This window comes from Agrilus planipennis, unplaced genomic scaffold (assembly GCF_000699045.2).
Source record: "Agrilus planipennis isolate EAB-ADULT unplaced genomic scaffold, Apla_2.0 scaffold314, whole genome shotgun sequence".
In the NCBI taxonomy this organism is placed as follows: Eukaryota; Metazoa; Arthropoda; class Insecta; order Coleoptera; family Buprestidae; genus Agrilus; species Agrilus planipennis.
In genome coordinates, this window is record NW_020440655.1 from 131,049 (window position 1) to 145,747 (window position 14,699).

Genomic DNA, 14,699 nt, shown 5'->3' on the forward strand with positions numbered 1-14,699 from the left:
GGGATGTAAATCCTGAACCTGTACCACCGCCGAATGAATGGAAGATGAGAAATCCCTGAAGACCAGTGCATTGATCCGCCAATTTTCGAATGCGGTCTAATACTAGATCGACTATTTCTTTCCCTATTGTATAATGACCTCTCGCATAATTGTTGGCTGCGTCCTCCTTTCCACTGATAAGTTGTTCTGGATGGAACAGTTGACGGTATGTTCCAGTTCGTACTTCGTCAACTACAGTGGGTTCTAAATCCATCATCACTGCCCTGGGGACATGTTTACCAGCCCCTGTTTCACTGAAGAATGTGTTACAACTGTCGTCACCTCCTCCAACGGTTTTGTCTGAAGGCATCTGTCCATCAGGTTGTATTCCATGCTCCAAACAGTACAGTTCCCAGCAAGCATTTCCTATTTGAACTCCAGCTTGGCCGCAATGAATTGATATACATTCACGCTACAAAAGTAAATTTTTTTACGACTTGAATTTTTTGGGGTAGTAAGTGACTTACCATTCTCTCAGTTTAACAAAACCAATTAATAAAAGCAATATATAAACCGTAAAGGAAAGAACGAAATACAAAACAACTTTCGTCTTCAGTATTAATAAATAATTAGTGAATTATTGTATCTTAGCAACATAATTCAATTTTATATTGCCAATTTGATTTTGAGGCTTGTTATGTAATAGACATTTACGTGCATTATATGGGATTAATTTAACTATAGACAGCTTTATTTTATAAAAAAATCGGAGAACACTGAGTTAGGTTTGGTGATTTAGTGTTACCCGATTAAAGCATTTATCCAGGCAGGAATATGCAATTATTCTGAAAAAGTCTTCTAGGTTTTATTATTATGTTAAATGTGAATATTGAGTTCGAACTGGTACAATTAATACAAAGAAATAATTATTCAGAGCATAGAGTTTATTATTCAAATGCTGTACGATGTGTAAAAATAAATCCCTATTTCCCTTGGTCATGGCATCACGCGTGAACGCCTGGACCAATTTCGATAATTCCTTTTTGGTTGTATTTGTTCTTATGAAAGAAAAACTTAAGAATATTGCGTGGAACATTAGATAAATATAAATCCCAAAAGCTGTAGCTAAAAGTTTGTGGCATCAATCCCGAAAATTCATGTTTTTCACATGACCAGTTGTGTGTCGCTTGTTCCCGTATCGGCATGCTAACAAATTCATTTTTTTTTTATTAACTATACCAATTCGAATTCAATAAACATAATCAAGACAGGACGTCTGTCGGGTCAGCTAGTATATCAACCTTGTTGGAGCATACGTAATCCTAAAATGTAGCATCGTAGCGTTTACCGCGCCATTTGTGGTATTTTCTAAAACGCACTGTTAAGACAGCAGGTAAAAGTTGGCCTGTGTTCTGTCGGAGCTGTCTGCGACGCGCTGATAAAATCCAAAAAGATCGAAATCGCGATCCGCGTCTAGCATTTTCGACAGAACACAGACCACTTCGAATTATTTTAAATCAATATAATTCCGATCGATGCATCTGTGAGTGATATTTGCACCGCACATTCTGTCAGTCGCTGACAGTTATGTGAAATAACTGACAGTGATGTCAAACGCCAGGAATGTGGTCGTTTTGTATTCTTAAATTTCTCTAATTTTCCGGGAACCTTTTTAAGGTTTTTTTTTCATAAGAACCTTCTCCTGACAGTAACAAACACAACAAAAAAAAGACTTAGCGAAATCAGTCCAGCCGTTCAGGCATGATGCCGTGACGAAGAGAAATAGGGATTAATTTTTAAACATATAGGTTACTGAAAATTTCGAGATGGGATCAATAGGTATAAGCAGAACCATAAAAAATACGTATCCAAAAAATAAATGCAAAATGTGTATATATTATATATNCTTCACACTTCCTCAAAAAAACTTGTTATGTTGTTTACTGCCACGTTTCCTAGTTACATAAAATTGACATTCTGTCTAGCCACAGGCGTGATTTCAATGCAAATTGTATTTTTCTGTGTTGTTCCATGATTGTTCTCGAACGCTCTTTATAGTGAAATCATATTAAAGATAAAAAAAGTCTTTTACTGTAATAACACATTTTCTAATTTTTTTTTCACTTGGGAGATGTTTTTATACCTATTTTTAAATTACAATAATTGTAAGATTATAATTCACTTTCGATATTTGAGCAGAAACACTGATGGTTAATAATACAAAACAATTAATACACACTCTGGTAATAAGACCTGCAAAGCACCAGGTTGAGAATTTACAGAATCATTTATACATAATTTTGAACATATTGTATTGCAATTTTAATACATATGTGATAAAAAACATCATCATACTGTAATTGATTATCATTTTAAGTCCGTAATTTAATAGCATGTTAAATACAATGAACTAACCAAGAAAACTAATTATTACCTACTATAACCTAGCTTAACCAAACTATTGGTAAGTGCTAATAACACCGAAGAACTTTTTTTTTGAAATTACTCCTACATAGTATAACTAAACATTAGCTGGTTACTCTAAGGTTATAGGCAGTGTAGAACAATCCAAAGAAATATTTTTTATTATTAAATCACTGTATTTAAGATCTCTTAGACTTGGAGGTATATATGTTTACGAACTTTTGCAGGAGAAAAACAAGAAACCTTCAGAATGGTATATTAATCTCGTCTATTTCTAATTGAATGTATTTTCTTGAAAAAAAAGGATTAAAAATCCGAAAGAGATTGCTAAAGGTGTACATGAACGGTGGCCATGGCAGGAAAGGTTAGACACGTTCGAAATTTGAATGGTGAGGATACCGTGGATGAAGAATGTTAGAAATGAGGATGTATTAAATAGTTAAAGGTATGGGATGTTTTAGTGTTAGGGAAATACGAAGATTAGCTAAGGATAGGAAAGAGTGGAGGTGCATGTCCAACCACTATTACGATTGACGATGTTACAATGATGAGGAGAATAAAAAGCGCTATGGAATTCAATAAGAAACAGGTGAGATAGGTTAGTAGGACACCTTCTCAAGCATGAAGGACTAGTTGGAGATTTATTAGAAGCAGAAACAAGAGCTAAGAGGAGTAAAAGTAGACTTAGATTAGATTACTGTTCAAAAATAGTTAAATATGTGAAATGTTCTAAATTAGCTCAGAATAGGAAGGAGTGGGGGTATGTGCCCAACCCAGTCTTAGAACTGACGACTTTTCGATAGCGATGATATATTTTGCTGCTGTTGTGCTTTTGTCTTTTTTGTAAACTTTTATACATATGTATAGTTCTCACACGGATTGACATTTTTTTTTTAATTATACTTAATACGAAATTTAATTTTTAATTTTCAATCCTACTACAAACTACCNATTTCGCAGGAACCATTAGTTTTCTACATTTCCTAGAACAATATCGGAATTTCATACAATTCCTAGGAAATGTATGCATTTCCCAGGATATGTGTACATTAAAAAATCTTTGAAATAACATTTTATAGATTTCCTAAACAGGCTCGGAATTGTATACAATTCCTAGGAATTGAATACAATTCCTAGATTTCATACATTTCCTAGATTTCATACATTTCCAGTAACATATACGTATCAACGTATATTTAGAGCGCAACCAGTGGGTGACGATCCCAACCGTCGCTTTCCATCCGTTTCCCCATTTGACGTTCTTACAAGGGAGACCTTCTTGGCTGAGTGCCTTTTAGGACAACGTAAATTGCCGTTGTACCGTCTGAGAGCAAATACCTAACTTCCTGAATACTGATCCTTTTAACAGTTTTCGATGACAAAAATGTAAATTTCATGCTTTACTCTTTCGAGCAAATACGATCAGTGAATAAAGCGCGTTCTGGAAGACGATCTTCTTTACAATAGGGCAAAGAAACTAATTTATCTTAACAGCTCGAAATAAACTGAAGCAGTAAAAACTAAACAAAAATCCCGTCACCAAAACGGAAACATTAGAACATGGATAAAAACGTGAACAAAAATATGATACACTCCATTAGAAACGTATCAGATAAATTAAAATGTTTTTCGAAAATTATGACATTCATATTATTGATCCCCGACCCCGACGACGACAAAATTAATTAATTGAAGATGACGAGGTTTTACTATTAAATACCAACTCTGCAGGTGTACTGAGTTTTGACAAACGTGTGTTAATTTAGTTAAAATATTGGGTGAATAATAAATAATTAACAAAGAAAGCTTTGAGAGCTTACAGTGTCAACATCTCCGTGACAGACTTTTGCGAGTTCGGTTCTTCATAGAATATTTCATCCAAAAACACTAAAAAGTGAAACACTAAAAAGTGGAGATCTGTATGAAACACTAATTCAAAATGGAAAATACTATCCTATTTTTAATGCCGTTTTCTAAAAATTAATTAGTATATGGGCAATTTTCAACCTATATTATCTTCCTATTGATAGTATTACTACTAAAGAGTTACCACAGTCGTGGAATTTTTTAAAACACTTGAGCTGTTGTTATACTTCATTTACTTTCTCTAGCGATGTGCCCCTTCCAATGTCTTAGATGCGCGCTGGCAAAATCGTAGGTAGGGAGAAAAAAGCTCATTATACTCTCGACTCTTGTTCATTANTGTTATACTTCATTTACTTTCTCTAGCGATGTGCCCCTTCCAATGTCTTAGATGCGCGCTGGCAAAATCGTAGGTAGGGAGAAAAAAGCTCATTATAATCTCGACTCTTGTTCATTAAACATATTTTTTAATACAGTACCTGCCAAAAGTTTTGTTCAATCATGAATAGTTGTGCGAGTCGAAAACAAGCGTTAAAGCCTATAATATGTCTTCAAATATACATAAACATCTCATTGATATTTTCAGTAGTAATTGGTACCAATAACAGCACGTTTGCGCAATGCAATTGTAGTGGATAAAATGGTCAATTTTTCCGTGCAGTACTGTACGGCTTATACGCTCCTCACCGGTTAAGAGTTTGGCCGAGAGTTGTCTCCTTCCTTTTCTGGCCTAGTGCTGTTCTTTTATACTGTGCGCCTGTCAAACTGAAGGTCACATCGATACAGAAACTAAACGAAGTATACTACAGACGAAATTATTAACAAAAAATAATAGGTAACTTCCAAAGCAACGTTAGATTCTTATGTTACAGCACATAATTTGTGAAGAGTAGGATTTTGTGGTGGTTGTAGTGACTTTGATGGACCGCGACAGCGATATGAAGGCAGTTTGGATTAGAGACATTTTTCACCCAAGTATATCATGTTCTTGCCAACAAACAATGACATCTAGTATGTAAAACGTAATATAACTTTCATTTCAAATGTACATTGCACAGAAAAAGAAAACCGAAACCGAAATTATGCACACTCGACTGTATTGCTGACAGCTTATTTTGACCAATTTCATTTCGCGTGGCTTGCCAGTAAAATGACCAGCCACTGTGAATAACATAATGTTTGTTTTATTATTATCGTTGTTGTCATATAAATGCACAAGATTTGGCAAATAATGCTTTTAGAATGATATCTATCCAGTTGAGCGTACCTGTTACGTATCAGTTGACAATCAATTTTATTATATTACGCATTTATTGAATCGAATAGTATACGAGGTCTGCTCAAAACGTATCGCGAAGTTTATGTTTTTTCAAAAATTATTTTTTCATTCGTGAATATCTGTTCACTTCAAGGTAATCCCCATTTGATATTTATACAGTTGTGACACCGTCTCTATCTCCTCAGTCGTAGCGTAGCGTTGTTCTTCTATAGGTTTCTTCAGTTTCGGGAACAAGAAAAAGTCACAGGGGGCCAGATCTGTGAAATATGGTGGCTGCGGCATTATCAACATGTTGTTTCTGGCCAAAAATTCGCGTATAAGCAACGATGTATGAACAGCGGCATTATCATGGTGCAAAAGTCAATTTTTGTTCTACAAATCCGGGCGTTTCTGGCGGATTTCTTCGCGCAAATTGCCCATAACTTGTAGGTAATATTCCTTATTGATCGGTAGGTCCGAGGACTTCTTCCTCGGGAATCCGACACCACCCAGTCCACTTCCACGAAAACATAAAAAAAAAATTCTTATTGACCGTTGTTCCCTGCGGCAAGAATTCAAAATGCACTACGCCCCTGCACTCGAAGAAAACTGTAAGTAAAACCTTCACATTTTACCTAACATGGCGTGCTTTTTGCGGTCTTAATTCGTGCTGCAGCTTCCATTAGGATGATTGAGCTTTGGTTTCCACATCATAACCATAAACCCATGATTCGTCACTAGTTATGACCATCTGGAGCAAATTTGGGTCATCGCGGACAGAGTCCAACAGCTCCTTAGCAATATCAAAGGGATGCTGTTTTTGGTCGAAATTGAGCAATTTTGGTACTAATTCGGCGGCGACCCGTCTCATGCCCAAATCACTGGTAAAAATCGAATGACAGGAGCCAATCGACATCTTTGAATTATAAATATGTTGTAGAGATGATAATCTTTATCCTTTTCATATAAATATAACGGGCGCGGAGATCATAATGAAGCATACTTTTCGAAGACATTATTAAAACATATCAGCCTGCCTCCGGCTGGCAGGGGCTTTCAAAAAACTCCAGTGTGTCATACATCTACTTAATAACCATACAATAACGTCACTAATGCATATACATCTCCAAACCTAACCTAATCAAACGATAACGTCACCAATGCATATATATCAGGCAATCGCAGTAGAACCGCGTAAACAAAGATAACTCTGATTCTCAGTTTACTAATGTGTTATTTATTTTATTTCGCAGGAACCATTAGTTTTCTACATTTCCTAGAACAATATCGGAATTTCATACAATTCCTAGGAAATGTATGCATTTCCCAGGATATGTGTACATTAAAAAATCTTTGAAATAACATTTTATAGATTTCCTAAACAGGCTCGGAATTGTATACAATTCCTAGGAATTGAATACAATTCCTAGATTTCATACATTTCCTAGATTTCATACATTTCCAGTAACATATACGTATCAACGTATATTTAGAGCGCAACCAGTGGGTGACGATCCCAACCGTCGCTTTCCATCCGTTTCCCCATTTGACGTTCTTACAAGGGAGACCTTCTTGGCTGAGTGCCTTTTAGGACAACGTAAATTGCCGTTGTACCGTCTGAGAGCAAATACCTAACTTCCTGAATACTGATCCTTTTAACAGTTTTCGATGACAAAAATGTAAATTTCATGCTTTACTCTTTCGAGCAAATACGATCAGTGAATAAAGCGCGTTCTGGAAGACGATCTTCTTTACAATAGGGCAAAGAAACTAATTTATCTTAACAGCTCGAAATAAACTGAAGCAGTAAAAACTAAACAAAAATCCCGTCACCAAAACGGAAACATTAGAACATGGATAAAAACGTGAACAAAAATATGATACACTCCATTAGAAACGTATCAGATAAATTAAAATGTTTTTCGAAAATTATGACATTCACATTATTTTTATACCATATAATGACAATAAAAAAACTAACGCATTAGACAAAATCAACACTATATATTGTGGTTTAACTTATATGGGACAAACAAAAAGACCATTGCATATCAGACTAAGAGAACATAAGAACGATAAACATGTATTTTATTTACCTATTTACACCTAATGAACCACGACCCTCAACCCTCACAACACATAGATAACAATTTAACTTACTGATAAAGATTTTCATCTGGATTTAGTATAATAATAGAAGTAAAACAATTGACAAGTTTTACAAGGAGGCATTATTATTTGACCTGTAACAATTATTTCGACTGCTTTACCTTCAATAAAGAGTATAGTCCATTAATTTAAAGAAAAGTACAGCGTGGGCGATGCAAACAAATAATATAGGTCGTAGACGAGTCCCAAGAATATGACCGGTGGTTTACCGTCAGATGTTTCCGATAAAAGCCTAATTGTGAGCTTCGGGCACCGTCAATAACTTCTAACAGTTACACCCATTAAGGCAGTCTGCTCGGCCTGCTATTGTGTAGCATTCTCTAAATGAACGAACTCTATCAGTATTCCGATTTACGTTGCCTGAGGCGGAGACCGATAAGGCGGCAAGAAACTAACGCTAATTTTAGTAAAATAGATAATAGATTCTTCCTCTACACATAAAATGGGATGTAATATGCTAATCTTACCTTTTATGTCATGCCGAGAACGAATGAAACGCAAATCAATGGGCGACCAGCGGTTTACCTAAAATAATATAATTTTCAGAATTTATACAAGGTTAAAAAACAGTCAACGATATATGTCGACCTACAATTTTTACAACTATATTTAACTAAGGAATACCCTACTAATTTATTTTTAATTAAATGTTAAATGATTATTATGACAAAAGTATCATTTCTTATAAACATTGAAAAATGGAATAAAATTCTCAATTGTTAATTCATTCCTTCAATGTGCGGAAACAACTTCAGTTTGATCGGCAATTTATCGAAAAGTTCACGACGTGCTGATGAGAACTGACCAAAGAACTTAAATTAATCCTTAAAATTTTGCTGTCCAGCACGTATACAAGCTGCCTCGTAGATTCAGACCCTTGTCAATCATCTTGAAATACTACAGCAAAATCATTATATTATTAGATGGTGTCTGTACCTTAACATAATAACATTTAAAAAGTTTACAAGGGAAATTCAAATCCCGAATCAAAATCCCTTGCAAAAGCACACTACAAATATCTCCTAAACTATAGGTTCATTCTCTTGGTACGCTCTAAAATCCCACTATCCTGCCATCACTTCAGAACATAAGGTTGGTTTATGACCGCTTGCAAAAAACGCCGGGATTTCAAAGAAATGAAAGCCGGTATAAATGAAAATTTTATAAACAAACATTTTATTTTTTTTTCATTCCCACTAGTCCTTATTTTCGAAATTTAGTCCGATAGCTCGACTTCATTTCGGTCCTGTATCTAACAGGACATGTGTTAACGCAGATAATGCAACTCGTTGATCCGTAACGAGTTGGTGAGATGGAATGTAGTTTTGAAAGGCATTATCCGGGATTTCAGGAGGTAGGTCTTTGACTATTATCCGAAAGACAATGATGGTTAACCTGCCACATTTAATTAAAAAGCGTCGCTCATAGCCGTAACGAAGCGCATTTCACCGCTGATAATCTGTCAAACGACGCTAGTAACATGGAATAGTTATTACCAATGGTTTTCCGGGTCTCTGCCGGCATACTTTTCAACATTATTTAGAAAACCCGTAAATCACTAAAAGCCTAGTTCAGTAAATATTGATATCCCTTTTAACAAAAATAAAATAGTTACATTTATTCAAAATGGAAAGGAAATAACCTCAATGGCAAATAATAAGGTCATCAGAAACAATGAAAAATAAATCTCTCATAATAATTAACGTCAAATACTTTTTACCACTCTTTTATTGTTACATTATATCTGTAAGTACTTAACTAATCTAAGAATGCATTGCACTTATAATCACTCGTAAATTTAGCAAAAGAATAAATACTGAGATGAAGCCACTTTTGTTTTTAATTGTAATGAGATTCTTCTCCCTATATTGTAATTTCATATTCTTTTAACTTTTGAGTTATTGTGCATTTTGGTACAAAATTAACTGATCTTTAAGGTATGTAATAATTGGTTTTAGATTGCGACTATGGAAAACGTTAGCCTAATTAAACTCTAAAAAAATATCATCATTATCACAAGGTCATAAGTCCTAAGACTGATTGGACAAAAAACATAAATTATTGTTTCACAAGAATCTTTTTCAAATTTCTAAACTAACCGTTCACAAGCATAGAAGTAAATATGAAGGCGTTGAGTAATATTATATTTAGGATTGTTAGAATTACGTGAAATTATCTTCTTAATAGTCCCTAAAATAAGTAACTTTTATGTTATAAGTTATAACCATATCTACAGTCTACTGCGATCTTTCTTAATAAATACTCCTCAATAGGTAAAATTTGCATTAATATTATCTTGGGTTGGTGAGCCTTATTCGGGTTCTAGGGCGAATATTGATTCCTCTTTGTCTGAAATGTCAAGTGGGATATTCCAAAGCCGCAGGGGACTATCGAGATAATAATTGTCAACGTTTAGGGTCCTTGTATCGTAACATGACACTTTAAATACGCTTATTACGCACAAATCAATAATCAGATAGACAAAATTACCTGATAACCGACCGAAATTTCACGTTTTATTAGAATTCTAGATCAAATCAAAAACAATTCAATTTGGATTTACCATTTTTTTTAAACAATGAAATAAGAGAGGAATCCATTTTTGTGATCCTTATTTTTGTATGATTCTTGAAATCGGTGAAATTAGAAGAAGCAGTAAGCTGCTCTGTATGAATACCTTATCAGGAATAATGATTTTGATTCTTTGATGACAAATTTAATTTACTTTCCCCTCGCAATTTTCCACGTTCTTCTATTATATTTGCAATTTCACGGCAACTTAGCAAAGCGTTCTTGGTACAATGAAAAATAGCTTTCAAAATCGATAAGACGCTCCTAAATGAACCATTATGTTTTTCCTTGCAATTGATACTACCAAGAAGAGAAAAATGAATATCATACAGAAGTTATTGTAATGGAAATCAAAATTACAAATTTAAAGAGTACAGGGGGTGACGATGACCTTGTATAACGCTAATAAGGTGTTTAAGTTAGGTGAAATACGCTAAGGATATGTTTACACGTTTAGACTAATATACGAGACCCCAGCATCACAGCTCCAACCCTTGCACCTCCCTTCCCCTCCCCAACAGCTTTTAGTGTCGTATAAGGTCATCCCCTTTAACTATTCTTCTCTCCGATCGACAGCACCATCGTCTATATCAAGATTTCTTTTACACTGAAGCCTCACTAAATTAAAAATGTAACATCATACAATAATCCTAGTCAAGGAAAACACTGCTCACGAAGATATTCTTGCTTTTATGAAAAAGATGGACAAGGAAGAAAGGAAAAACTAATATTGAAGAAATTATTCGGAACAAATAATCTATTGAAAGTATGCCATTGAAGCAATCTATTGGTTCCACCAAAAACGTATTCATTAAAAAGTGATTCCAGTATGAAACTCTGATCTAAACAATAACCAAATTGATCACTGAATCACTGCATTAATTTTCACTATTGATAACTTTAGTTTAATGAAGCAAACTTGTTCCCACGGTCACTCCCTCGCCGGGAATAGAACCCGGGCCCCTGGTGGGTAAAACCAGGTGCGTAAAACCAGGGGCCCGAGTTCGATTCTCGGCGAGGCAGTAACAGACGCAACAATTTTTCTTCATTAATTTGAGGTAGTGTGTAATGGGTAAAGTTAATTGAAAAAAATTAATTCACTTATACATTAAATTTCATCATCTTCATAAGGTCGTCGGTCCTAAGACTAGTTTGACACGCACCTCTATTCCTTCCTTTCCTGAGCTAGCTAAAACTAGAACATTCCACATCCTTAACTATTTGCGAACAGTAATCTAATCTAGGTCTATCTCTACTCCTCTTAACTCCTGTTTCTGCCTCTAATATATCTCTGACTAGATCTTCATGCCTGAGAAGGTTTCCTACCAACCTATCTCGTCTATTTTCTATTGACTTCCATAGAGTTACCTGTTCTGCTATTCTTTCTAATACCTTTTCATTTCTAACCTTCTCTATCCACGGTATCCTCATCATTCTCCTGTAAAACCACATTTCGAACGCTTCTAACCTTTTCTTTTCCGCTGCGACCACTGTCCATGTTTCGCACCCGTACATCACCACGCTCCAAACTCGTTCGCGAGAGTAGAAGTGACTTCTTTTTATTGAAGGCGATTCGGCCCTGCACTTCTGCTTTATATCCCTATTTCTCCCTACTGTTTAACCCCACAAAAATTCAAAGTGTTTCGGTTACTGAATATTTTACACATTCTACGCAACATTTGTGTGTCATAGTACGGTGATAATCCTTGTGGGATTTTCAATTATTAAATGGTATAATCCGTCAAAAACCCTTATCAATCATATGGCATTTGTTTAGCCTTGGGTATTAAGAGTAGAATCCTCCATTACTGTCAAATTTTTCTTCCTTTATTATCTACTCCGAAAACTTTCCGAGCATAATTAATACTCCATTATTTCATTAGCATATCCCGGATTTCTAAGATGATGTAGTGGAAAAATTTAACAATCCCCAATTTGCAAATGAATTCCCTTTTGTACGCATTCATAAAGTACCTCATAATTTTTCAAAAAATATATAATGGGTAATAAACACCTACTGACACTATTAGGTATTTGATATAGAAGAAGCTTGAATTACCTATAAATATTTTGGTTGACAATACATTCTAGGAATAATTAATTAAAAATAATAAAATTAATTAGTCGTAAACTACCTCACTGAAAAGATTTCGAAGTCAAATTAATAAACCAGATAACTGATTAGTATTCATCCTTTAACGTTATATCACCATAACTATTATTAGTTTTAAGTGAAGTTCCGATTAGGGGGTATCCCCGATTGGGATAAAGCTTTACGCATTTGTTGATTGTGGTAGGCCATCAAAAACTCCGAAACAGTATAATCTTCAATTGATTCCCTTAATTTCCTTGAAGTGAGTAACGAGTTCAAATTGTTAGTAAATAAACCCTTTACAAAATCCTTAAGGTGAAGTTGTATACGAGGGTGGATTGATAAGTTTCCGGCCTGACCAAGAAAAACAAGGTTTTTAAAATTTTTTTTTTTTTATTTCTCAACATAATCTCCTCCAAGGCTGATACATTTCTCATAGCGGTGTTCCAGTCTATTAATGCCATCTCTATAGACTGATTCGTCAAGCTCCTCAAAATAACCATTTACAGCTTCGATTACTTCTTCATTGTCCGCAAATCTCTNAAACAATAGCACCTAATACATGCAATATGTATTCATTTTCAATGCCATCAGCTGTAAAGGTTTAACAACTTGCTTATACACAAATAAATAATCGTAAACAACAATATAAATTTATCTTATATACGCATGTATGCTAAGCACATCTTCCAATAGGTACCTACATGGCTTAAATAGAAACAAATTTCAGAGAGAAAACATGTACAAACTGACAAGAAAATATCTATAACGTGTCCTTTTTGACCCCGCAATTGATTTTCCGGATTCGTATTACAATAAAACTAATTTTATAAAACTTTCTACACTAATCAAAAACTGTTTAGTGACTCCCAAACTGACAATTTCAAAAGATTCCAGTTTTAATCTCTCCTAATATCATATTCTGGATTATCTAGCTATTAAAACGTCTAATTGAAAGATTGAAAATAAGTTTATTTCCGATATCCGAATAGAAAGAAATTGAAATATAAGTGTTATACCTAGAGTTGTGCAAAATGGTTTTTTAAAAGTATTTAAATACAAAATGCAAATACTTTTTTAATTTGTTATTTCAAATGTAAAATACAAAATAGATTTCCTTTTTGTATTTTAAATGTTAAACTCAAAATAGGTGTTTTCAAACAAATACTTCTTTGTAGTACCTATTTAATTTTCTACATTCACTTAACTATAAAGGATTTTTAAGTTATGAGGCCATGAGCTCATAAGGTTTTAGAATAAGAAATTTAAAGGATTATGAAGTAATACATTTAGTGGAAAAGTTGATTGGTTAGGGGGTTTAGGTTTAAAATCGTTTGGAACTATCATGGTTAACTGTTTTAGTGGATTTTAGAATGTTTTTTGAACATATATCCCAACTATAACGTGTTGTGGTTAAATTCACCGCGGATTTAGGTTCAGTAACCCCTAAAACATACGGTATACATAGTTAGACCCCCAAGCCGTTCATCAGTTAAATAGACATAGACCATACCTAATTAATTTATTTTGACAAATAAATTAGGTTTTGGCTAATTGTAAGTTCCTACATAAATTTGTAAGATTCTGTTGATTTAGTAATATCTTAATTCGCATTGCAATAAATTTATATAAATAACGTATCTTCTGATTGTTTGTTAATGTATACTAATACTCGGTTTACTCCGTGAGGCTTACATTGAGATAATAAATCGTCTGAAAACTTTCAATTGACTAAGCTCTTTTGTCAAAAGGGCGACTTTCCAATACGCTAAAGACCCTTACGGTTCATATCTCCAAAAGTTTTAAAAGTCTTTAGGAGGCATTATTTAAATGAGTTTTTTAAGCGGTTAGAGTATTTATTTTTATATTTTACGGTAAAAAGTTCCTCAACCTCTGTAACCAGTATATTGTATATTAAATTTTTTTATCACGTAGACTGAACTTATCGCTGTGAGACAGGCGGCAAGTCGTTGACTAATTAACTAGAAACTGAAGCCAAGAATGTTAGAGACATAAATTTATTGTTACACTATTACTAACACAAGAACAGACAACACTATGTATTGTATTGTACTATTATACTTCGTTTACTTTCTGTAGCGAAGTGACCTTCAATTGTGACCGACGCAATGTAGAAAAGAACAGCACTAGGCCAGAAAAGGAAGGAGACAACTCTCGGTCAAACTCTTAACCGGTGAGAAGCGTATAATCCGTACAGTACTGCACGGAAAAATTGACCATTTTATCCACTACAATTGCATTGCTCAAATGTGCTGTTATTGGTACCATTTACTACTGAAAATATCAACGAGATGTTTATTTATATTTGAAGACATATTAAAG

The 14,699-nt window shown here is 34.3% G+C and overlaps 2 protein-coding genes across 2 annotated transcripts in view; both read right to left on the bottom strand.

The window, feature by feature from the left end:
- LOC108741413 (tubulin alpha-1 chain-like) overlaps nt 1–618 on the bottom strand; it is a 4,788-nt gene extending 4,170 nt beyond the window's left edge. Inside the window, exons 1-2 of the mRNA XM_025979782.1 lie at nt 507–618; nt 80–451 (exon numbers count right to left, since the gene is read on the bottom strand). Coding sequence (XP_025835567.1) covers nt 80–451; nt 507–509 — 375 coding nt within the window. The 5' untranslated portion in view covers nt 510–618. The remainder of the gene's footprint in view (nt 1–79; nt 452–506) is intronic.
- Nucleotides 1–14,699, bottom strand: part of LOC108741410 (BAI1-associated protein 3) — a 172,984-nt gene that overhangs the window by 112,775 nt on the left and 45,510 nt on the right. Inside the window, exon 2 of the mRNA XM_025979785.1 lies at nt 8,161–8,218. The gene's annotated coding sequence lies outside the window, so the exon portion shown is untranslated. The remainder of the gene's footprint in view (nt 1–8,160; nt 8,219–14,699) is intronic.